At 39.1% G+C, this 27,424-nt stretch overlaps 1 protein-coding gene across 5 annotated transcripts in view; it reads right to left on the reverse strand.

Annotated features, from left to right (window-relative positions):
- The window catches only part of ntrk3b (neurotrophic tyrosine kinase, receptor, type 3b), a 284,546-nt gene that overhangs the window by 161,058 nt on the left and 96,064 nt on the right, over window positions 1-27,424 (reverse strand). For all 5 annotated transcript variants that reach the window (XM_077520229.1, XM_077520224.1, XM_077520227.1 and 2 more), the window contains 2 exons: window positions 18,867-18,941; window positions 15,811-15,882 (listed from right to left, as the gene is read on the reverse strand). In XM_077520229.1, coding sequence (XP_077376355.1) covers window positions 15,811-15,882; window positions 18,867-18,941 — 147 coding nt within the window. The remainder of the gene's footprint in view (window positions 1-15,810; window positions 15,883-18,866; window positions 18,942-27,424) is intronic.

Genomic DNA, 27,424 nt, shown 5'->3' on the forward strand with positions numbered 1-27,424 from the left:
TATATATATATATATATATATATATATATATATATATATATATATATATATATATATATATATAATTTTATATTGCATTAAATAAATCGTTGGTTAATTTTAATTAAATTATTGTAGATATTAACACAGAATATTATGAATGTTCATTCAATGTTCTTTTTTTTTATTTATCTAATGAAATAATTGGTTAGTTTATTTATTTAAATCGTTAACAGTAAATTGTCAAATGCACCATTTTACAGATGCTATATTTGGAATATTTTCAATTATTTTAACAAATAATTGGTAGATTAATTTTAATAACAAAAATGTAAAAAAAATTACATGTAAATTTCTTAAAGACTGCTACATTAATTTTAATTTAATTATATTATATTTAATACATAAGACTGAATGATTGTATTATTAAAATATCATCACCCTTTTAAAATAATGGCCCATGCCATTATTTTGGGGGGTAAACCAAAAACAAAAAAAGCAGTTTAACAGATCATTCAATATTACTCCTGAAATGACATCATTAATATGTATCTGGTCCATTTTTTTTTAATTTCTGAAAAAATTAACCAAAATAAAAATGTGATGATTTTCTACATCCACAATGTCATCATCTACGACCCATCTGTTCAATCAAAAATCAAGTGACCCTTGAGCACAAACGTCGACCCCTTTTTAAAGCTCCATGGACGAAGATCGATATATATAATAAAATAAATAAATAAATAACAAAAAAAAGCCACTTTTGGCAAAACTCTGAGTTCCATTCTCCTACTTCCGTGGCTGGAGTGCACAGTAGTTGCCGCTGCACTTCTATAAGTGCGTGTAGGAGGAACTCCTCCGGATAGCGGCTAAATAGAGCGAGGGGGGGCGAGGGGGGGGATAAGCAGCTGCTCTGCATTTCTTGGAGGAGCGAAAAGTCGCTCAATAACGCCCGCGCAAACAAAAACATTTCACGGAGCCCACGTTGGCCTATTGGCCCGCTACGGCTTCCCGACTACGCATCCGGAGAGGAGAGCCGCTAATATATGCGCTGTTGGACAATAACTTTTACCAATCAAGACTTGGATATTGGTGCGTTTGTGTGCGTGTGCGTGTTGGTGCGTCACCTGGGAGAGGAGTTGTAGATGTTTGATTTGTATGACTGATTCCCTCCTGAAGCAATTTGCAGTCCCAAGATTCAGTCGAATCCCTATTTTGACGTGTGCAATGAACAGGACGGCCTTCAGTTTTGGGTCATGAGCAGACACGCCCTCCAATTCATTGCAGCAGGTGGAAGTCGCTCTCCATCACCCGTAGAAAGAATGTTCCGCTATGGCTGGGCGATAATGTCGCCCCATCGCTTTCGGTTGAGTGACAAAGTTCCATCGCGCTGAATTTTCTGCAAATGTAACGCACGGTTAATACCTACTAGAACTTTATTTGGGCTGAACCGCAGGTCCTTTCAATTGTGGCAGGTGTGTGCTGAATCTAATTATATCTACTGTAAATAATACTGTACAGTCCTAGCCTGAGAATAGTCTTCTCTGAAAAACCCAAGTAGTAGTTTTCAATTAATTGTTTGTTTCGCCTTTAAAAACAATTCGGTGCAATCAATCCAATTTCATTATCTCAATTGTTGTTCACTTACAGCAACTTTTAGGCGTAATTGTACTTTTTAGTGTTGTGTTACTGTAAGTGAATTTTATTGTCACGCCACTATAAATTGGGAGTCAGCAAGACTTCACTTGCGACTTTCTGAATCCAACTAATGATTGTGGTAGCTGTAGTAGTAGTAGCATTGGTGGTAATACCAATCCATCCATCCATCCATCCATCCATCCATCCATCCATCCATCAAGCCTATCCACATTCCCACCCACCCGTCTATGCATCCATCCATCCATCCATCCAACCCATCCATCATTACATCCATCGATCCACCCATCGATCCACCCATCCATCCATCCATCAAGTCCATCCACATTCCCACACACCCGTCTATTCATCCATCCATCCATCCATCCATCCATCCACCCATCCACCCACCCGCCCATCCATCCATCCATCCATCCAACCCATCCATCATTACATCCATCGATCCACCCATCGATCCACCCATTCATCCATCCATCAAGCCCATCCACATTCCCACACACCCGTCTATCTATCCATCCATCCATCCATCCATCCATCCACCCACCCACCCATCCATCCATCCATCCATCCATCCATCCAACCCATCCATCATTACATCCATCGATCCACCCATCCATCCACCCATCCATCCATCCATCAAGCCCATCCACATTCCCACACACCCGTCTATCCATCCATCCATCCATCCATCCATCCATCCACCCACCCACCCATCCATCCATCCATCCATCCATCCAACCACCAACCCACCCACCCATCCATCCATCCATCATTCCATCCATCCATCCATCCATCCATCCATCCACCCACCCATCCATCCATCCATCCATCCATCCAACCACCAACCCACCAACCCATCCATCCATCCATCATTCCATCCATCCATCCATCCATCCACCCACCCACCCATCCATCCATCCAACCACCAACCCACCCACCCATCCATCAAGCCCATCCACATTCCCACACACCCGTCTATCTATCCATCCATCCATCCATCCATCCATCCACCCACCCACCCATCCATCCATCCATCCACCCACCAACCCACCCACCCATCCATCCATCCATCCATCCATCCAGCCACCCACCCATCCATCCATCCATCCATCCATCCATCCAACCACCAACCCACACATCCATCCATCCATCCTCTTAACCGCTTGCTCCTCACAAGGGTCGTGGGGGTGCTGGAGCCTATCCCAGCTGGCTTCAGGCAGTAGGAGGAGTACACCCTAAACCGGTTGCCAGCCAATCGCAGGGTAATACCAATGTGATAGGGAAAATCGGAAGTGGTAGTCATCACAGTCCTAGTACTGGTAGTTGTTGTCGTACTAGTAGAAATTATGGTGGTGGTCGTAGTAGTAACAGTAGTAATAGTAGTAGCACTAATAGTTTTAGTAATAATCAAAGTATTGCTATTAGCTGTAATCTTTTTTTAATACTAGAAAAAGCATTAGAAGCCGTGATAGTAGCGGTAGTTGTAGTACTAGTAATAGTAGCAGTAGTAGGTTAACCTATTAAGGTTTTCTATGTTCCTCGCGTATTTCAATGCAAGTAAATGTCCGGTGACTGATTGGCTTCTGTGCGGACGGCAAGACTCATTACACACAACATCAAAGTTGCTTTCAAAGTTTTGTGTTTTTTTTGCATCTGCTCCCCAAACGCAAGCACAAGTTTGGAATCCCAACACACGCGTGCGGGCGGGTCGGTCGGTCATGCACCGAGACAGCTGCAGTAATGACTTGTTCATGAAATGCCCCAAAGCGTGTGGACTCATTTATTTTGGCCCGACACTGATTAGAACCTCTGCTCGACTCAAAACCCCCCGACACGCTTACTCACCCTCAGGCCAGGTTAGCGGGAACATTTAATAACACAAACTTTACCATTCGTCATTGCAAGTTCACAGCAGGCAAATCAGGAGAAACCCCGAATGGCTTCGACAGACGCACACTCGCACCTGGTGACTAACTGTTGCCAGTTAACTTGAAGAACATTTAAAAGCAAATTAATAATAAAAAATAATAATAATAATAATAATTTAAAAAAAACAGAATAATTTAAAACATTTAGAAGCAAAAATAAAGACATACAAAGTAGTTTTCTAAAATTGCTAAAAGAATCCACAGTGCAATAACCTGATTTTGGATAAAAAAAAAAAAAAATGATGATAGAAATACCCTAAAGATCTTAATCATAGGTATGGGGGAAAAAAAGAAGAAAAAAAGTTGTTTTTCTGGATTTAAGGATTTAATAGCACTTACACTTGCAGATAACTGCAGTTCTGTTGGCAGCGTATTCCTTTTTGCGAGCGGCATAACAGCTGAATGCCGATGCCCCATGTTTGCTTTGAAATCTAGGCTCCACTAATAGACCCGACTAAACTAAACTAAAGTAACTAAATGAGTTTCCTGATTACTTGATTGTAAGAGTAACTATGTAAGATTGCAAGTTACTTTTTTAGGTACATTCAACGGATGGATGGATGGATGGATGGATGGATGGACGGATGGATATTTAGTCATTCCTCCAATACATAGTTTCATTTTTAACTCATTCACTCGCAGCCATTTTCACTGAAGCAACCCCTTAGGCTGTTTTATTGGATTTTGACTGATTTTGCAAGGCCCACAGAATATTGTGTTCTAAAGTAAGATTAGAGTATCTTTTTTCATCAGGAAAAAAAATGGATATAGCAATTTTTGTTGTAATTAGCATTAGAATATAGCTCAGTTTCATCATTATTCACAAATCTTTTTGGAACTGTGGGGAAATCAGCTCCTTCTAACATGGCCCTGGTTGATCTCTTATACTCTGCTGCCACCTGCTGGCCGTTTTTGTAATAACCACCATTGCTTTAAGCTTTCGCTTCAGTTCAGAGGCTGCATCAAAGCCTTCTGTATGCTCGAGCATAAAAAAAACAAAAAACATATAAATACGTCTTTGGGACACAAAACATTTAAAATAGGATGTTTTGATAAATTTTTTGAGAGCAAGCCCATCTAATTGTATTGTATCTGTGTCTGGCCATTAAAAATAAATAGTCGTTTGTTTCGGCTGCAAAGTTCAAAAGTGCAAGTGAATGCTGGTCCATGAAGATCGCCTGACCATAAAGTATTTGCATTTTTGTCGTTTTAAAGACTATTCAGGTTTTAAACTTACATAGTGGCGGCACGTTCGCCATCCCCAAACATGGTCGTCCGTCTTCCTGCTTAAAGACGGGAAGGCGGGACATCGGCCAGTCTTGACAAGGTAAACAGAGAATCCTTTCGCTTGTAATTAAAGGTGTTCTGCGTCTGGCCGTCTGACCCGAGAACCAAAGTGACATTTAGCAATAAGAAAATGTTGCCTGGTGGATTTTAATGAGAGCCTCTCCCTGCGTCCTCGCACCCAACAGGGACTGACCTTTCGCGCTCCGCCGTCACGACGCTCCCTTCGGATTCATTCTCTCTCTCTCTCGCTCTCTCGGGCGCATTAGAATAAAGCGTCGGCCATCTGACCTTTAATTTGACACAGGCGGGACAAAGACCGAGCCGGAGAAGTGGCAGAGAAGACTCCAAAAAGCTCGAGACCTCGTCGCAACGTCTTTTTGTTGACGGGCTTCGTTTGGCGCGACAGAATGTCACCGTAATGGGGAGTGAATTTTATTCTGACGAATATCAGAACTGCATACAAACATTTATTATTCTACATGTCAATTATGACACGCAGCACAAGTTGTTAAGTCGGTTTCGTGACAGTCAACATGTCAGTAGTCACACACAGCACTCGTGTTTCGCCAAACAGGAGGCTCTTAAAGCGATACAACACTTAACCGTTTTAAAGTACTGGATTAGGCATCGTGCGCAAAGAATACAATCGCAAATATCTCTGGCATCTTATTGCCTGAATTTTATTTTAAACCGATTAAGGATCAGATTTCCAACATGCCGTGTGGAACGCCACGTTCCAGGTCACGTGATCGTGATGACGCATCATCCCGTGCGTAACCGGAAGCCGTCTTCGTTCACTTCAATTGAGGATTTGCTGACGTAATCGGCAAGAAAAAGATGTCTTCGATCCCAAAATACTGCGCCAATTCTGTTCAGAGTAAAATCCTCAGCTCGTCCGCTCCTAATGTGGGCTAAAGCGTGCTTAGCACACGACAATGTAGCTTACCCGGATGTTTACCGTCCACTTTGACTCGCCGGCGGCTGGATCTGCCAGTTTCATCCGGCTTTTGAAGAAGTGCTTTTTTGTTGTACGGCGTAATTCCACTTTTGATGTCCGTCGTGGGACGCGATAATTCTTCGTGAGCGTCTTTGCCGTCATTCATTCAATGTCTTATTTTACGCATGCGATACGTCGCGATGATCACGTGACTGTGCAAAATGCCCGATACGGTACTTAACTAGGGATGTCACGATAAGGGGCAATATCGTGATATCGTGATATTGAAACTGCCACAATATCGTCGTCCTCATGTTCGCAATATCTGTTTAAAAAAAAAAAGTCAGGTTGATTTCCATTTGTGCAGTTCTAGCACCCTCTAGTGGCGAGTTTATTAGTGCAATTTCATTTTCATTAGGGATGTTTTGGCCTTCTATATTTAAAATCTATGCTAATTCTCAGATGAAGGGGAATCTAATTTGCTTGTGAAGTAAGTGCCTCAATATTGTTCTCGAGATTGTAGGTTGTTTATATGCATTGCTATTATGTACAAAAGCACAATATTGTGCTTTTTTTTTTTTTTTTTTTAGTATGCGCTCTCCTTTTTACAATATTGTGATCTTTTTTAAATATCGCCAACGCCCCCCACAATATCGTGACAATTATCGTATCGTGACCTTCATATCGTGATAATATCGTATCAAGATGTTTGGATATCGTTACATCCCGATACGTTACACAAAAATATTCATAAAAAAAAGTGTTGTAAAATCATAATTGCTCAACATACATTGGCATTTTTTTTTTTCAGGGAAGAGTTGAAATGAACCATTTCACAGAATAGCTGGTTAGTTTTTCACAAGTCTTGCGTTCCTTTAAGTTACACAAACGTCGTTCCCTTGATATGAAAATCATTACACACAGCAGCAATTATTGCCATTCATTCATCCAACAAACTAAAAAGCACTAGAAGTGCTATTTTTTTTTTTAAGAATCCCAAGCATCCCACCGGGGTGCGCCTCAGTGTCGCTAGCCCTTAAACTCAACATGCTGTAGCGTTAACGTGCTAAATGAACAGTTGCATGTCTTTTTTAAATAACAACCATCTGTTCACATCGACCATCGAGTATCCAAAGCACCCCCCACCAAACAAGCATGCACTTTTCAGTTTGAGCTTTTTTTTTTTGCAGGGAGAACCGTGCTGAACACGGAAAATGAAAATGCCCGGAATAGATACACAATAGCGGAGCGTGCGTCGTCAACAGGGCTAATTAATTAATGAGACCCTACACTCGGCTAATTGGGCTGAAATGTGTTTATCGCGTGTGTGCCTAAACGCCGGCACCTGTGGCGAGCACGCGTGAGGCCACCGTCAAGACACAAAGCCGCATTACGGACTTCGCCCTGCGTGCGCGAATCATACACCAAATCCAACGCTAATGTGGCTAATTGTACCCGCCGGGGGCTTCTGTGCTAACACGTCCGCCCTATCAGCAGTTACAATGCATTACACGGTAGGAGGCTGTGCAGGAGCATGGGGGGGGGGGTGGGGGGGGGGGGGGGGGGTGGGGGGCTGTGTGGGAGCTGCCATAGTGTGTGGCAGCATAGAAAATGTGTCTAAGATCATGGACAAAAGATTCTAGTTGTTCCAGCGTATTGATAAAGTCATTCGAACGTATTGGTAAAATGTTGGCCAAATGCTAAAAACTGAATTTGTTCCCATAATGCCACAGGGTAATCCCATAATTGCACATGCTCAAATCAATACCCCACGGCATTATGGGAATTAAAAAAATAAAAATAAAAATAAAAATAAATAAATAAAAATAATAATAATAATAATAATAATAATAATAATAATAATAAAAAAAACTTGTACCAAAACTTCATAATATCAGTTCCACGTAAATGAAAAGCAGTATGTTGGTACGGAAGCGTATTGCATTCACTTGGGGAAAAAAAATAAAAAATCCTGTTTTACTGACTATTTTTTGGGGGGAGCTTTGTTTGGTTTTTTTGAGTAATATTTTTTCTGTTTTTCTGAATATTTTTTTTTCTGTCATAAAAAAATAAATAAATAAATCCGAAAACCAGATAAAAAATTACTCCGAAAAACAGGGGGAAAAAATTATTCAAAAAAAACAAAGAAACAAAAATATTCCAAAAAAACAGAGCACCAACTTCTGTTTTTCAGAGTATTTTTTTTGGGACATCTGAACTCCAAATGACTTGGTGCAGACCTGTATATATGACTGGATAGCCGATAGCCTATACACGCCAGTGCAAGCCGTTGAAGTCACAGGGCGGCCATCTTGTTACGCCCACGTCGCAAGCAGACTGCCGTATAAACTATACGGTACAGTTGTGACATATGCAGCTCGAGGCGGGGTGGGGTGTTTGTGGTCACTAAGATGGCCGCCCTGTGACTTCAAAGGCTTGCACTGGCGTTTATGGGCTTTCGGCTATCCAGTCATAAATACAGGTCAGTGGTCTGAAACAAGTCACTTGGAGTTCAGAGGTCCAAAAAAGAATTACTCCGAAAAACAGAAGGCGGTGCTCTGTTTTTCGGAGTATTTTTTTTTTCAGTTTTTTGGAATATTTTTTTTTTCTGTTTTTTGGAATAATGTTTTTCCCCATGTTTTTCGGAGTATTTTTTTTTCTGTTTTTTGTAATATTTTTTTTTTTCTGTTTTTCGGAGTAATTTACCCCCCACCCCCCTGTTTTTCGGAGTAATATTTTTTTTCAGTTTTTCGGAATAATTTTTTTTTCTGTTTTTGTTTGAATAATTTTTTTATGACGGAAAAAAAATATTCAGAAAAAAAAAAAAAAAATACTCAATAAAACAAAGCTCCCAAAAACATTAGTCAGAAAAACAGAAGATTAGTTTTTTTTCAAGTGAATGCAATACGCTTCCGTATGTTGGTGCCATCATTATATCTAAAAAAATAAATAAATAACAACGCTAAAACAATTACATGAAAAGAAGCATGTTGATAACCATCATAAACCAAAGACTTATTTAAGCCAATATTTTTATTTTTTTTTTTACTACCCGTCTTGTCCTCAACTCACCAGTTGAGAATCGCTTGTTTAGTAGCATGGAAAAAATAATAATAATAAAAATAAAAAATAAAAAAAAAGACTGCAGAAACAGGAAAAGGTGCTGCGTAGTAGAATGGGAATAAAGCATGGGAGGTAATTAAAACGGCAATTAAATCGAGATGAACTTGCGCTATGATTTCCGAGCGCTCGCTTGGCTGCACGGATCTTTCTTGACTGCCTTTTACCGCGTACGCCCCGAGTCGACTTTAATCATCGGTGTCGAGAATAAACAACAACCTGCTCATGGCGTGTTTGCATCTCATTCGCGGACGTGATCAAATATTTAGTGCAAGCGTACGTCGAGCGGCGCCTCACACGCTTAATTTACATTCGACTGGAACGCCGGCGTCAGTCGGCGAAGGGGTTAAATTCATCTCGTTTACGCGCTGCTGGAAATTAAGCTCGCTCGCTCGCTCTCTCTCACTGGCCCGGTAATCAAGTTGATTTTAGAGCTGTCATTGTAAAGCAAACTCATTTAGGCCACAGCCATTAAGAAGGCAAACACTTTAGAGGAAAGTTGACTTGTAAAAGTAAATATAGCTGAGCTTGTGTCTTTAAAGACATCAAGTCAAGTTTATTTGTATAGGCCTTCATCACAAAAAGCGCCCGCGCTTGACAAAGATTAGCGACCCCCCTCGACGCCGGACATTTGAGAACCGATACATCGTACTGTTTTTAGATAGACAACATTTACATTTATTTATTATAATTACATTTATTAACTCATTTGCTCACAATAACGTGTAAATACGTTTTTTTTATGTTTTAAGTGTCCCAAAGACGTATTTATACGTTTTTTGTTTTTTTCCCCCAGCCTCTCACCTGCAAAGAACGGTTGCAGAAATGGTAGTTATTACACAAACAGCCAGCAGGTGGCAGCAGAGCAAAGGAGATCAACCAGGTAATAATAATAATAATAATAATAACAACAACAATAATATAGAACCAATCCAAGATATTTTGCTAACTTAAAGCAAATTCGAACTAGGCATATGTAAATTTGAGGGTTTTATTGACATTGCATGTGGGCAGAGCTTAGAAAACAAGGTCAAAGAACTTCCATGAAGTACGAACCTCTAGTAATATAGGTAGTAAATGGGTCAAAGGCCAACAATCCAGCTGCCAAAGACAGTTTCACTATCAAACACGACATTTGGTCAGCATGTCGATAAACTCAGAGAAAAGTCTCAAGATCACATGCCTTACATGACACGAGAACGCCGCCATTTTGGTTTCAATCTGGCCATTTTTCAATACCATCTTCAAACTGGTGGGTTGTTTTTGCGCTGCAGTCAAGTGTGCTATATCTGTGTTTACATCTTTAAAAAAAAAGAAAAGAAAAGAATGTACGAGGAGACAAGCGACAGGGTTTAGCGCATTCATTTTTAGCAACAGATCACCTTCGAGCTACATTAAGAGCAAAAAAATAAAAAAAATAAAAAAAAGCTTGTGATGTTTACAGCTCGCTTTGAATGCGACATAGCAATGTGCCAAAATAAAAGCCTTTGAAAAAGGGTGCTGATGTATTCATCTTGTCACCATCAAGCACGTTCATATTATTTGTTTTAAGCGCAAGCTAAATGTGTGCGTTTTTAAATAGGAAAAAAACAAACAAACAAACAAACACGGACACCTTTGAGTCCCTTGTTTGGTAAATGCAAGTTGGACGGCTACTCCGTGACGACGACGATGATGGAATCGAGCGATATTAATTATTAATTATTATTATTATTATTATTGCGCAAGCTCATTAATATCTGATTTGCGCTTGACTTCTTTTCATTTGACGTGTCTTTGATGGGGGCAATTTTTTGTTGGACTTATATTGATACTTATGACTTTTAATAGTTTTTTTTTTTTTTTTTGTATAGCACTCAGTGAATTCTAGCGACTAAGCTACTTTTCTTTCATGATACTTAATTTTCAATTCTCGCGTGTTTTCAGGGACATCAAAAGCAATTTTGAGTCCTCAATGAACTCAACGTTTGTGTCAAGACCAAAGTGAATTTGTTTTCACTCACCCGAGAGACAAATTCCCGAACTTCCTCTTTAACATAACTAATGTACTTTTCTTTTCTTTTTTTGTCAACATCTAAGACTGTTTTGAGGCTTCAATGAGCCAAATGTGCATATTTTTTGTAAACATCACAGTCAGTCAATTTGGTCTTTGCTTGTCATTTCACAGTCAATTTAGTCTCCAATTATTTGTATGTGTGGACGACAATTTAGACGTCAACAAACCTAACTTGTAAGTCGGTTTAGTCTTGAATGTACCCAAAGTACTCGTTTTGTGTTTAGCAAAGTCAGTTTATTTGTCACGGATGAATGAACATAATACACTTGGGGGCCTATTCACGAAAGGTTTGCGTCGCCTTTGTGCAGCGCCGACCGGTAAAAACGGAGCAAACCGAGAGCGCCTAATTCACTAAACACTCGCAGATGTCGAAATCCGTCACTGAGTGCGCTGCCAACCAGATTGCGACACGGTGCGCCGGTTTTATTTGGGCGTATGTAAATGAGGTCATTTTGCATTTACATTCGACGCAAAACATGCCCACCCCAATGCAAATGAGACTCGTTGATATGCAGCGTCTAATTCACTAACGCCAGCGCAAATAGCCACATGTAGTTTGCAAATAACGTTTACGGGAAGCATGTATTCACCTGACGCAACCTCGATCCCGGGATCATGACAGTAGTGCATGTGGTATTTGCGGCACAACATCCATGGACCTCTGATCACTCAGAGAGGAGAGAGAGAGAGAGAGAGAGAAAATTTTCTATGTTGGTTTAGGACACATAACGTAACCCGGGCTGATCGGCAATGGCGGAGAGGCATTTTACGTGCCAGATGAATACTGTACGCCCACGTCAACCTCTGAAAATATATTTCTAAAAAAACGATCGCACCAATAATTTGTACTTTATGAATGAACGACGTCGTCGTCGTCGTCCTCCCTGCTCTGTACAGCTTAATGGTGCTATAAATGCTTACTCAAACTCCAACCTCGCTTTCTGATAATGTCATCTTTCTCAATAACGTATGTGCTTTCAGCATTCCCGCAATAAGAAGTAAGATGAAAGAATCTCAATAACATATTTCACATCTGGGTTTATGTTAATCTTTGGTGGTGATTTTGTCCTAACAACCCAAGCCTGTATTTTGCCATTTTGTGTTTGTTTTGTAAACAGCGGGCCGTTTCTGTGTTTGGCAGGCTGGGGGTGATGGGGGTTAAGGACGAAATCACCACCAAAGATTAACATAAACCCAGACGTGTAGACTGAGAGAAAGTTAAAGTGTGTAATCCTGTCTTTAAAAAGTGCATTTTCCTGAGTGAATCCGGCAAACTGGGCCTTTAACGAACCTATCGAAGGGTTTTTCATTCACGCCAAAGTCGGCCTAGTCTTCAGTAAACCTAATAAACGTTGTTTGTGTTTTCATAAGCACGCCGTTTAATAGGCCTAAGACACATTTTCGGACGCGGCGGAGACGGCAAATAAGGCGAGATAAAATAAGATAACTTTTATTAGTCCCACAATGGGGGAAACTTTCAAGCTTCACAAACAATAGCTGATAGGAAGGACATAAAAAAATAAAAAAAAGTAGCATGCAAGGAGGACACATAAAACATTACCTATTGTATATAACCAAGCACATTAACTCTGTTAATTGGCCATTTTAAAAATGAAGGTAAATTACTTAATTACTATGTAAGGAGATACATCTTAAACGAGAGCAGATCTAAGGGCGCTAAATCACAGCAACAGGCTAACGCTAACGTTAGCGTTTGTTTATTTCATTCACGCGCAATCCCCGACAGGTGGGTGTGTACAATTATGAATAAACATACCCCATCTTTATGGCTATGCGCTAATGGGTAATAGTCAAGAATAACAGGTGCTGCTTATTAGTTAGCACTGATTGCCACAACGAGACGCTTTGAGTTGATTCGCTTTGGCCCAAAAAGTTGATGCGAGAAAATAAAAGCGGAGGGAGGATTAATATGTTTCATTAAATGCAGACGATTTTGATTAGCACTCCCGATCACCCACGCAGATAAAGTGGACGCTAGCACACGCGCGCGCACGCACACGCTAAAGCTGAGCCGTGAGATGGCCTCATAAATCTGACGGGTCTTGCATTGCTGCATTTACTTTAATGTTGCCATTACGAGTTATTTCCTCCAAAGTTGCCCCCCGTAAACATACTCTTTACACGGACGGGCAGGGCTGAGGGGAGCGCAAATGGAGCATAGGCCGGTAATGCACGGCCTGGACTCGGCGCCAGTCAATCACTGGACTGACACGCGCGCGGAGGAGACGCGCCACCATCACGACTCTCTGTTTTCTCAAACTTCAAAGACAAGCGAGGAAGTTCAGTTAAAGCTGTGCTTCTCAAATAGTGGGGCGGGCCCCCTCCAGGTGGGGGGCGTGGGGGGGGGGCGCGTTTGACCTCGGGGAACATGCTTTTTTTTTTATATTATTATTATTATTATTATTATTTATTTTATTTTATTTTTTTTTATTTTTTTTACTGTCCTAGTATAAAGTGCAATTGCACCTCCACTACATTAGGGGGCAGTGGTGCTCTCATTAGTGGCAGAGTGCATGCGCGCTTTGCACACAGCAAAAAAAAAAAAAAAAAAAAAAAAATCAGAACAAATTATTTTAGATTTTTGTTTTGGAGGTTAAAGTATTTATTTATTTATTTTTAATATTATTATTATTATTATTTATTGATTTTATGTAATTTTATTTTTCCGTATCATATGGTTTGACGTGGTCAGTCAAAAAATGTTTGTAGTTTAATTAAGGATTTATTTTTTTTAAATTTCAGATGCACTTTAAATCATTTTTGTTACAGTTAATAAAGCTATCCTTTGTTGCAAGTTGGTCCATATTTCTTTCTGTCCTGTCATTGGTTCAGAGCATTCAAGGGCCAATAGGATATTTTAGATCGGCGTGCAGTGAGCATGTCACATATCAGTTGAATGTCGTGCACGAGCAAGACGCAAGATGCTGCATCCAAAATCCTATATTAGCCTTGGAATTAATGGTATCGGCATGTTACCGATACCGATACCACTGTTTTAATGCAGTATCGATACCGGAACAACACTAATAAAAACTACGAAACCCATTCTAAAAAAACTAACCCTAATTAAAAGTAACTGAAGAAAACAAAACAAAAGTCAAAACGTAATAAACACTAACTATAATGAATCTAAAACTATTAAAAACAAACATAGTGTATGAATTTTTGTCAACATGAATGAATGAATGAATGAGTTTATTTGGGCTACCACACACAATAGAGAAAAGAGAAGACAAACATCCCTTCAAACAAATCAAATAATCGAAAACGGTATCGGCAGAAGCTCCAAGCTATCCTATGCGGTCCCATTGAGTTTCAATAAAATTACAACAAAACGAAATAAATAACTATTGCACTCACGTTATTGTTCCTAAACTGTTTACGTTTTATCATTGTCACTTTACGCATGAATTATTTTCTTTTTTTTTATTTCATTATTTGAAATTATTTATTTCATTATTTGAAATTATTCTTAAACCTAGCCTATGTGTAGTGTTGACAAAAATTTACATGTTTTTGTGAATTAACCTTGGACAGAGCGGGAAAAAAAAAAAAAAAAAAAAAAAAAAGATTGTGCCAGATTCAAATCCATACGTGCAGTTTATTCCGGTTTATTTACTCCTTCACATGCCGTCCTCCACTAATTACAGCTCACATTCAGCTGCTGAGTCGCAAGCTGCAAACGGCGACCTGTTCAGGTAAAAAAAAAAAAAAAGACTTTGAACGAGTTCCTCGTGTCGCGCTAACTCCTGGAAAAAAAATAAATAACAGCGCGATAACGGGCTGTCATACGCTAAGACGTCAGCCCCTTTTTTGTTCGAGAAACGACTCTGCTCTTCGCCGGCTCGCCCGCCGAGCGGCCCTGACGGACAAATTGTCCATTTAGAGAGCGGGCGGCGAAATGGAAGCACGTCGCCGTCTTCTTCGGTAAGTTGAGGCCGCGCAGATAGGAATCCAATTATCTAAAGCAAATAATGGATGTCTCATTTAAGACGGGCGCCGTTGGGCCGCACTAATGGCGCCGAGTCTCCCTCTCACCGTGTGTATATATATATATATATATATATTTGTTTGGGTTTTTAAAAAGTTTGTTTTATTTATTTATTTATTTTTTGGATTGTTAATTACCTAGTACCTAGCCATTCAATACGTAGCATGATTTGATACCGATTAATCCCGATACGACTCGATAAGTCGATTATTGGGATTTTTATTTTATTTTTATTACTCAAATTTAGAAAATACTCATCAGTAAACTTGTACATGTACACTGTAAGAATTGTATGAAAAAGTATTTTTCTGAAACTTGAGGCTTATAACTGTGAGCCACGGTATTTTTATTACTATTATTATTATTATTATTATTATTATTATTATTATTATTAATAATAATAATAATTACATTTTTTATGTATTTAACAAACATCTATTTCATGTTGGTACAGCATTTAAATAAAATATTAAGGCTTAATTTTCCATTCTTCCATGCTTAAAGTGGTCAACCCTAACTCTAAGTCTTGTTGAATATTTCCATCAAAAAATGATGTTTAAATATTAATTCGGCCACATATTGATACGGGAATCGTGCACTGCAATATCACGATATATCGCCGAATCTATTATTTTTTACACCCCTAATATATTCTCATTTTTCATTATCAACATTTTAAACACGTAGGACTTTATTTTATTTTAAAATCAGATATATGAGTAAAAGTTAACCAATTTTAGTGAAAATGCACCAAGCATAAGTTTTGCCAATGCATCAAAGAAGAAAGTGGGCAGTCGGTGGCACACGGGCCATCCTTTGCCCACCGTTTACTCACATGTAGCGTAGGTGTGGATTCTGAGCGAAGGCTCGCGGCTGGATCACTTTCAGGTTGCAATTCATGATGCTCCTGCAATGAGAAAAAAAACGAAATGAGCATGAATGTGTGAGCAAAGCGTAAAAAGAAGGCTACAGCGTGGGTGAACACAACGAGCGTTTCCATTTATTTTCATTTCCTTTTTGGCCCGTGTTGTGTGTGTGTGTGTGTGCGAGTTTATTCATTTTGAAAATTATGTAACTCAATCCCCCCCCCCCCCCAAAAAAAAAAAAAAAGTGTGTGAGCAGATGCATTCTGGCATTCTGGCACAAATTCTGTATCCACTGCAAGCGCACATTTTTCTTTTTTCTTTTTTTAAATATCAAAGGCGCTTGTAGTGAACATTTCAAGTTGTCAGTTAATAGAATGTATGTTTTTCAAGACAAAACAAGCCTGACAAACGTTTTTCAACCAAGCTCAAAGACTTCAAACAAGCCGACGTTTCTGCACGTCAAAGACAATTTCGGCTTGAACTCAATGACGTTTGTCATTTTTGACTAAAGTAATGATAAGTAATAACCATTAAGTCTTTACTAACACACGTTTTTGCAAATATTGATGAATGGCCTATACTGTAATATTTCCAATTCTTTAGTGAACTACTGTAAGTTGTTTTTTTGTTGTTGTTTTTTTTTTTACAAACATTTACTGAACAATTTAGACTCTCCAAAGCACACCAGGAGACAAAATCAAAAAACAAAAAAAAAGTTACCGTATTTTCCGCACTCTAAGGCATTATAAGGCGCACCTTCAATGAATGACATATTTTCAAACTTTTTTCCATATATAAGGCGCTACAGTAGAGGCTGGGGTTACGTTATGCATCCATTAGATGGTTCTGCGCTGAAGGGAATGTCAACAAAACAGTCAGATAGGTCAGTCAAACTTTATTAGTAGATTACAAAGCAAAGTTTACGCACGTCATTATACATCGCGGAGAATTGCGCAATCAACCTAACTGACATCTAATTTGTGTTTTTGTCAGCAAAATTTCCAGCCCTCTATAAGACTGTGAATTTTTTGTGAACACAATTTAAAGTTTAAAAATGTCGTCTAATTGGCCTCACCTGGATAAAAAAAAAAAAAAAAGGTTCAATGAAACAAATATTTAAATTAACGTCAGCACATAGTCAACTTAAATGAAAAAGTTTGACTACTAAGTTTGCAGCTCAAGAATGGCCGCCGCCGCCATCATCATCATCATCATCATCATCATGTGGCACTCTGGTGGATATTTGATTTGAATCTATTCGCAATTAATGCGTCAACAGAAACCCGCGCGGCGCCTCGTTCATTAGCGCGTCGCTCTCCGGCATATATTTAACAATCCGCCGTTTTTCACGAATGATCGCGTCTCATATTGCCGTTATTGAAAAATGTGGAATAATGAGCGTCAAACCGGGCTACGGGACTGTTACGGGGCCGCCGCCCACCTCCCCTCGCCAATCTCCACCTCCGCCCCCCCCCACACCCTATCACAGAGGCGGCGGTAATGAGAAAAATGCTAATTTGCTGCTGGAGATATTACACTTGGCCTCCCTGATGAGGGATCATCGGGATCAGGGGAGAGAGGCCTGCTCCGAGTTTTGAAAGGGCGGCGGAGGAGAAAGAATAAAAAAAAAAAAAAAAAAAAAAAAAAAAAAAGAAAAGGCAGGAGGTAGAGGTCAGCAGGTAGCCATTGAGAAGTGGCGGTGAGAGTGGGAGCAGGCCGTTGCTGCAAATTGCAGCAACAAAAGCAGGACGATGGTACAATATTTTTTGGGTAATATATTTTGGTTTTTTTTATTATTATTATTATCATCATTTGTTTTTATGCTTGTTTATTGAACAAATAAACATAAGTAGCAGATAAAAAGATTTAAAAAAAAAAAGAAACATGCAATCATTAGTAATGTTTTACATGTTCAAAGGGAGTAGGAAGAAGTTGAAACCTTATCTAGTCCTTCCCCTTTGTATCTCTTTTTATCTTTATTTCATTAGTAACTCATTAGCTCCCAAAAACGTATAAATACGTCATATTTTAAATGTTTTAAGTGTCCCAAAGACGTACTTATACGTTTTTTTTGTTTTATTTTTTTATGCCAGAGCATAGAAAAGGCTTTGATGGAGTCTCTCTAACTGCAGAAAATGGTTGAGTGGCAGCAGAGTATAAGAGATCAACCAGGCCATGTTAAAACAAGCTGATTTCCCCACAGTTCGAAGCAGAATTGTAAAAAACGATAAAACTTAGCTATGTTCTATTGCTAATTGCTGCACAGCGGAAACAGATAGGAACATACTTTGTTTTCCCTGATAAAAGAAGAGACTTTAATCTCTCTTTTGGTATGTTCCATATTTTTATAGCAATAGAACATAATATTTCGCGGGCCTTGAAAAATCAGTCAAAATCCAGAAAACACTTAAGTGAAAATGGTTGGGAGTGAATGAATTAATACAGTTAAATGAATACAGTTCAATAAAAGAAAATGTGTTATCCTGCTCGTAGCGTATGTACATGAAAATCATAGGCATACACTATAATTATAATAACTAGAGCTGCGAGCAGCTCCATTTACAATGCTAAACCTCTTATACTATATATTACCTCTCTAATTTATTAATTAATATGGAATGATCTATGGCACGGGTGTCCAAACTACGGCCCGGGGGCCATTTGCGGCCCGCCGTCCATTTTTTAGTGGCCCGCGACATATGCTAAAAATGGCATTTGACTCAGTTCAAATAAAATAAAAATAAAAATGTTTGGAGATGGTCCAAGTAAGAAAGGAGGGTGTCAAAAAAAAAACACAGGTGCTATTAAAGGTTATTTTACTGAACTAAAACTAACGGGAAAAAATAAAATTCAAAAAAACAAATTTCATTAACGAAATAAAATGAAAACGAAGATGCTTTTTAAAAAGAGAAATCTAACTGGAACTACATTTTTTTGGTTTACAAAACTAACTACTCTTTTTACTCTTTTTCTTTTTTTTGTGTGGACATTCTATCATCTCTTCAAACCAGTTAACGACACTCACAGCCTCTGCAGTCCGGTGTAGAGTTCCATGTCCACATCCCGGAGCGTCTGCAGTCCCGTCCAGTTCTCGATGTGTCTGCGGAGAATCGAACAAAACAGATGATGAAGAAGCGAGCTGCAAAAAAAAACAAAAAAACAAAAACAAAAAACAAGTGGTGCTTAAAAATCCATAAACATTTCAATTGCAATTATCGGAAAAGCCGGCGACGGGATCCTCTGTGCCGGTCCTACGATAGATGTAATTGCACAAGAGGCAGTCAGCTGAGTTAATCCGATGCTGATGATGCTTGACTGGCAGCCCCCCCGACAAAAATGGCGAGACGATGTTAAATTGTGTTTTGGAGGGGGGAAACAAAGAAAGTTGTTTGTGTGTCGATGGAAAATGAGCAATAAACAAGTCGACCGGTGGAATCAGGCGAGAGTGAGGAGGAAAAGTGGTACGCGGCCTAATTGCTTTGTTTTGATGTTAACTGGCAACACCCGACAAAATGGGGGGGGGGTTGCTCTTCTTTTTTTTTTTCTACATGTCAACAACCAGTAGGGATGTAACGATATCCCGAACATCATGATATGATATTGTCACCATATGAAGCGCACAACACAATAATTATCACGATATTGTGGGGAGTTTGCCGATATTTAACAAAGGTACGATATTGTAAAAAAAAAACACTATATCAATATATATTGACTCGGTTCACAGGCATATTACGTATTAGCGTAGATGTGAAACATGGAAGGGCCAAAACATCACTCATGAAAATTGAGCTACAAAACTAGCCACCAGAGGGTGCTAGAACTGCACAAATGGAAATCAGCCTGACTTTTTTTCTTTAACAAATGTGTCCCTTTTAAATGTCATGAACATGACGACGACGGCGGTATTGTGGCAGTTTTAATATCACGATATTGCCCTTATCGTTACATCCCGTAACAACCAGTGAAAGCCAAATCAAAGATGTACACAACAGAACCTTCAAATGCATGTGACGTTCCCCAACGGACATCCTCCAACTGTCTGATACAACTATTGTATAATTTGATGCTGAATTTCCAAATGTGCTCACTTTCAAACAATTTATAAACAATGCGGTTTATTGTTCACGCCCCGTTTTTTTTTTTTTTTTTAAATTAACTTCATATATATATATATATATATATATATATATATATATATATATATATATATATTAGGGGTGTGAATTGCCTAGTACCTGACGATTCGATTCGTATCACGATTCACAGGTCACGATTCGATTCGATACCGATTAATCCCGATACGAATTTATAAGTCGATTGTTGCGATTTTTTTTCATTCAAATTTAGAAAATACTAATCAGTAAGCTTGTAGAGTGCAAGATTTATATGAAAATGTATTTATTTATCTGAAATTTCAGTCTTATAGAGGTTGTAATCTGTTTGTTTGAACAGCATTAAAATAAAATATTAAGGCTTAATGTTCCGTTCATATAACATTCTTCCATGCTCAAGGTGTGAATCCTAACCCGAAGTCAGACGTTTTGTTGAATATTTTTCCATTAAAAATGGAAGTTTAAAAGTCGATTCACACACACACACAAAAATAAATAAATAAAAAAAAATATTTTTTTTATTGAATCGATTCGAGAATCGTGCGATGTAGTATCGCGATATATCGCCGAATCGATTTTTTTAACACCCCTAATATATATATATATATATATATATATATATATATATATATCATACAGACCTGAAAATGTGCATTTGATTGAGCGAAATGAGTATTTGATCCCGGGCTCCCGTGCATTGGCTGGCTGGTGGCCACGCTGCACACATCGGTGCATAAGCAATTAGCAATACTCTTGATCTCAAATGCTGAGCGACAGTGCTTTACAAAAGGCAAAGCCGCACGCCGAGCCATACGACTGATCTCGGCCGAACCGGGCAATCGTCAACAAAACGGGCAGCGAGTGAGCCCCTCGCAGCAACAACAAAATGTGACATTTAGGTCATCAATATTTTTTTTGTTTAACTGCAAACCACAATTGCAGGATTGTCAAACAAAAACAGTGGGTCGCCATGGCGGCAGCAGCCATATACTTGCTTGACTTTTCTTATAACTCCCTGCCAAAAGTAACTGGTGATTGATTGAAAAGTAAATGATCGACTTTACGCCATGTTAAAAAAAAAAAAAAAAAAAAAGTGAGAATCATTTCTTGGGTATAAGAATCGTTTCCGTATCCAGTCGGAATGAAAAAGAGTAACGATTACTTTTTGAAAAAAAAAAAAAAGTAAATGTTATGTAATTACTCAAAATTTGAAAATAATCCTTTACACGACACATTACTGCATGGGGAAAAGTAAGATTACTTTTAGTTACTTTAATTACTTTCCCCAACACTGTACAAGACAATAAAAGGGGCATTTTTCAAACTTGTCAAAATTGTGAATCTTAAACTAAAAGAGCATTTTTGTGTTTTATTTTGAGCGTTAAGACTATTGAAGAGTGACTGTGCTGTTTTTTTGTCAAAATTAAAGGAAATATATTTGTTTAAAAATATCTTTTTAGTGATTTTTTTTATTTGTCAAAATGTACTACTGGTATCGGCAGTTGGTATCGGTATCGGTGAGTACTGAGGGTCTGAGTATCGGTATCGGTCTGAAAAAAAGCGGTATCGAACATCCCTATTTGTGACTAATACTCACAATAGGTCTGAATTGTTTTGAAAAATAATTGTTGGACGTCTCACTGAAAGTTAATCAATAGTTTGATTGCAAAAGATTGTGCAATGAAATATTTGAGGATTTTTAAGAGTTTTGACATGTTTCTGTTGAACCACAATTGAAAAGCGATGGCTGATTTTCATTGATCGATATTCATTAAATTTTTATTATTAACATTACGGTTGTCAGATTCAAGTTATTTCTGTGACCACTGTGGATTTTTCTTCCATGAATAGAAGCGTACAAGCACTTTTGTCCATGTGTGTAGCAAGGTAACACTGCGTATAGGTGCAGTACGTACTTTTTTTTTTTTTTTCCCCCCCCTTCACATTGTCACATTGAGTTTCGGTGTCGCTTGTGAACAAGGTCGTCCACTGCGTTGTGCACGCCGTCCTTTGGCAATCCTTCAATTGAATCCAATTCCGGCACGGCTCGGGACCATTACCGCCGGATTGTGCGTAGCATCCATCTCTTTCATCATCATCATCATCATCTTCATCATCATGTGAGGGTGACGCGAGGACGCATCCTTGACATTTTAAAGCAAGGACATCATGTATTTCTTCGAGGAGTGTGACGATATATCGCCATCGCGATAAATCGTCATACTTTGTCTCCCGATAGGTGATCGATACGCCTACACAAGTTATCGCGATATTTGTCGTTAATATTCAGCCACTGTAACGGCTCCATTGCTCATTACTTATTGAGCAATTCCTTGGCGGGCCACTAGGGGGAATTGCTGAAGTGTTAATATTTTTTTATTTATGTAATTTAATATTAGTGAAGGGAAATATGAAGCGTCATCATTATAATCATAATTTATCATCATTATTATTAAAAATGGTAGTAGTATTTGCTTGTCATTTTATGCGTAGGTATGCATAAAATTCTTTGCTTTAATTAATTGTTACGTATTTACTATCATAATGAGCAACATACTTTGGATGTCAGATAATTTCCATGTAATATATTCTGGTTATATTTTGTTTTATGCAGATTTATTCTACATTGTTCATTTGGGCGTACAATTCAATGCTGCAAAAACGTGTTCCCGGAATAACTGCGAACGTGCCAATCAAAAGTGACATCATAAAGCCTCTGTTATGTGGGTGCATTTTTTTTTTTTTTTCCCCCTTTTGAAATACCATGAGGTCATAACACACGCGTGACACAAACACTGGTTAGGCTACGGAAAAGGTCGCACAAAAAAACAAAAACACCAAACGCATCACTCCCCACAAGACACGCTCACAAAAGCTAAAACGACAGGCAGGAAAAGCAGACCCTCCGGAATTCACTTCTGCTGGTCAGGAGAAATTTCATTCCAGAGAAGATTAATAATGGCAGCGCGAAAAGGGAGCTATGAAGCAAAACACGACAGAGCCGACGTGACAAAGTGTGTTGATCAACTTCCAGTCGTTTATCTTCAAATGCGACAATGAAACAGGCAAAGATATTTGTTAGCATCATTTAGCCATCGTTCCTCAAATGCTAACGTTACCTTGTCCTTTTACTCAAGAGGAGACCGAGGGCAGCACTCTAGCGAAGTAGAGATTGCGGCGTACGAAAGACACGACAGGCAAACGTTAGCGTTAGCATGTGTGTTGCTGTTGTCATTTCGAGCCATGTAGCTTCAAATGTGGCGACATTTTTATTTCGGAGGAGACTGTGGGCAGCAAGGAACATGCGTGACGTAGCAAATATGAGGACTGTCGTTTATAATAATACTTTGGTGTCCAGAGCTAGCATTAGCATGTGTGGTTTTTGTCTTGGAGTTGCCTATCCTCAAATGTAAAAAATGAGACCACAATTTTATTTCAGTGGAGACAGAGTGAAAAAAACGAAAAGTGGAGACTGTGGACTATGATACTAAAGTATCCCGAGAACAGAACAGCAGCCTCTCACCTTATAATGTGTGTTTATTATCTTCTTATGCTTCAATAAGGCATCAATTGTATCCAAAAGGGTGGTTCATATGCCTTGGCGGAGGTATGCGCTTTTCAGCAGCTACACACAAACACTCCAGGTTTAAATATTTCATTTCCTTCTGCATCTGAATGTGGGAGTTAATTTTTTTTTGCTGTATTTGTCGGGGAATATATTTCCCCCCCTCCACCGCATGAGAGTGCCAGAACACCCCTGTGAATTATTGATGTAATAGAGAGATATGAAAAGAATATATAATGTAAATATATAATTCAACGCAGCCTCCCTGTCTGCGTTTTCCGTCAACAAAACAACAAATGGAGGGAGGCAGGCGACGGCTCCCCGTGGACCGCAATCTGATTGCGCTGATTGTTGCCGTCGCGCTGAATACACTTTGTGGATTAGATGCTTGCTTAAAAAAAAAAAAAAAAAAAAAAACACGAATAAAAATATGCATATGATTGACAAAGATCCTGCGATTCAACCTCCCCATTCTTTTATAATTCCTTACATCCCAGGAAACAACAAGTTGAAAATTTAATGTGACAAAAGTGACAGTTTTTTTTTTTTTTTTTTTTTCCCCACAAGTGGAGACTGAGGTCATTGAGAAAAGTGGATGCTGCAGTAAAGTGGAGAGTATGGCGCATAAAGCCACAGCATCCAGGAACAGTTGCTAGCTAGCTAGCTAAGACATTAGCGTGCAGGAGTGTGACGATATATTGATATTGCGATAAATCGCGATACTTTGTCTCCCAATAGATTATCGATACGCCTACGCAAGTATCGCGATATTTGTAGTGAATATACAGCCGCTAGAACGGCCCCATTGTTCATGACTTGTTGAGCAATGACTTGGCCGGCCACTAGGGGGAGCGCCTCATAAGAGTGGCGGAGGAAATGGACGCAAGTGTTCAGGTGAAGAAGACTCATCAGCTGAATTTTAATATTTTAAAACATATTTTATGTTTTGACCTTTTGAATCACAATTTCTGAGGAACATTAATATTGATTGATGATTTGACGATGTAACTGACTGACATGTTGCATGACAATATTGTTTAACTCATTCACTCCCAGCCATTTTCACCTTCGCTCCCGGCTGTTTTCATGGATTTTGACTGATTTTGTAAGGCCAACAGAATATTCTGTTCTATTGCTATAAAAACTTGGAACCTACTAAAACAAAGATTAGTGTCTCTTCTTTCATCAGGAAAAAAAAAGTATTTCTATCTGTTTCCGTTTTGCAGCAATTATTCCCAAATCTGTTTAAAACAGTGGGGGAAAACAGCTTGTTGCAATACGGCCCTGGTTGGTCTCTTATACTCTGCTGCCACCTGCTGGCCGTTTTTGTAATAACTACCATTGTTTCAACCGTTCTCTTCAGTTCTGAAGCTCCATCAAAGCCTTCTGTACGCTCTAGCATTAAAAAAAATAAAAAAATTAAAAAAAACATTTAAAAAAAACATGATAAACGTATAAATATGTGTTTGGGACACTGGTAATATTAAAAATAGATCATATTTATACATTTTTGGGAGCGAATCACAAAAGACACAAATTTGTTCACAGAAAGTTGCCTCTCTTTAAGAAGACATTTGTATTTTTTTTTTTTTAAATACACTAAATAGTCACTATGAAGACGACACCAGTTTTAAGTGATAGTACAAAAAGAAACGAAAGAAGTTTTGAGGACAACGAGAAAACAAAATAACGCAACAAAGCAGAGATTGTGGAGAATAATAATAGTGCGACATCTAGAGCTAAGGTACAGAAACAACCAACGTTAGCATATTCCTTTGTTTTTACCTTTTTTTAGCTGGACATGCTAATGTTACAGTTATTCAAATGTAGCCATAAAACGAAACGCTGTTTCGTAATAATGTTTTGTCATTTCTGGCCGCGTATCTTCAATCAAACCACAGCAGTCAATTCGAGACCGCGGAGCATCAAAGTGCAGCGTCCGGAACATCTCATAGTCGGATTTCTTCTGTCGACACTGATCCCTAACATATGAGCATATGTAAGCGTTTACAGCCTTCTGCCTTTATGAGCCTCCCATTGGCTCAAGCCTGAACCGGGTGGCAAAATTGCTGGAGGAGAACGGCCACGCCAGCAACGCAGGAACAGATTCCACCCCGGCCAGGGCCATCTGTTGTGTTGTGGAAGGGCCCCCCCGGGGCCCTGCAATGTGACGCCGCTAACGCAACCGGAGCCACGAAGCTCGGCACGAGCGCGCAAATCTTACATCAGGTAATCTTCGTAAAGTCCGAATCCTACTCAGCGGTGAACGTTGTAAGGGTCTGCATCTAAAAACAGATTGGTCAAATCTCCCCCACCAAAAAAATGGCGATTAGGTCAACCGATACAAATAGTGTTTGGTATGACCAGGCCAAGGATTGAACCCATCACCTCCCAGTCTCAGGTCAGTCACTCTACCATTAGTCCACAGAGCTGGTCACGCCTCGTGATATATCTAAAAACATATTTTACATTTTTTAATATCAATTTTTTTTGTAATCACTTATAATGCAACGTCTTATTGCTCTTTTTTTTTTTTTTAAACACGTGTATGTGTGCGCGGGTGTGCGTGCGTGCAAATACGTGTAAACTTATACTCATTAATTCACCTAAAACCTCAAAAAAATCCCATTGCCCTTCACCACAACCAGATACTTCAGAGTCTCGCCAGAGTCGTGAGGTTCAAACGGTCAGGAGACCAGAGAAAAGGTCAGAAAAGATCAAAAGAAAAGAAAGATAAATCAAAGTGAGATCCGGCACCGACCAAACACTTCCTGCCTTCCCCGTGGTTACAAAATCAAATTCTTACGCCGACCCCAGAAGCCTCTAAATTCCAACAAATTAACCAGATCTCAAGAGACCAGAGGAAAAACTAAAGAGAGGAAGGAGGGAAGGATAGATGAGGCAGCGTGAGATCCACAGAAACCAGTACATCTGGTCCATCAAAGTGAAATCCAGCACCAACCAAACACCTCCTGCATGGTTACAAAACCAGAGTCTCTAAATTCCAAACAAATTGAGGAGATCTCAAGTGACCAGAGGAAAAACTAAAGAGAGGAAGGAGTGAAGGATAGATAAAGCAAAGTGAGATCCACAGACAGAGATCGAGTTGATTAGGGCTGGGTATTGCCGCCTACCTCACGATACGATACGTATCGCGATACATATGTATCCCAATACTTGATCTTCAAGGCGATACGTATTAAGTAAATAAATGTTGATATTCTTCCTCTGCTTTCATTTTTCTTGGCAAGACACAGTCCAATCACTGGTGAGCTATTTTTGCATTAATTGAAGGCAATTAACTTCAAAGACGCTGCAGGTTTTTATTTTTTTAGGTACAATGCAAGCTGCAAAGGCAAATGTTAACTGCCTATTTAAAGTTAATGAGCAGTATCGATTCTGACACCTACGTATCGATACGCGTATTATAAAGAGGCCCGCAACGATATATTGCCGTATCGATTTTTTGAGCACACCCCTAGAGTTGATATTGTTAATGTCAATACAAATAGCAACTGAAGCTCTTTTGTGCGAGTGGACATGATTGACAAATCCAGTAGACCAGCCAATGACTGATGTTGTATTTGATAAAATCAAAGTTGAGTTGCTTTAGACTTCGAAGCTTATGAAAGGAAAAAAAAAAAAAAAGTGCCGCAGACGAATAAACTATTTCAGTAGCTTAAATGTATTAAAACACACTGCAGACGCAACCTGTGGCTTAAACTAAATATTTTTTCGCTTTTTTTTTTTTTCCTCCGCCCCCCCCCGGTGATTGCGCCCATATTTTTCCCTTCCGCTGTCGGCGTGATTTACGACTGTATTGGAATGATGTACAGCGCCGCCGCCGCCGCCGCCACCTTAATGGGAAAATGTTTAATAAAACACAACGTCTCTGGTGTGTTC

This window comes from Festucalex cinctus, chromosome 4 (assembly GCF_051991245.1).
Source record: "Festucalex cinctus isolate MCC-2025b chromosome 4, RoL_Fcin_1.0, whole genome shotgun sequence".
NCBI classification, from domain to species: Eukaryota; Metazoa; Chordata; class Actinopteri; order Syngnathiformes; family Syngnathidae; genus Festucalex; species Festucalex cinctus.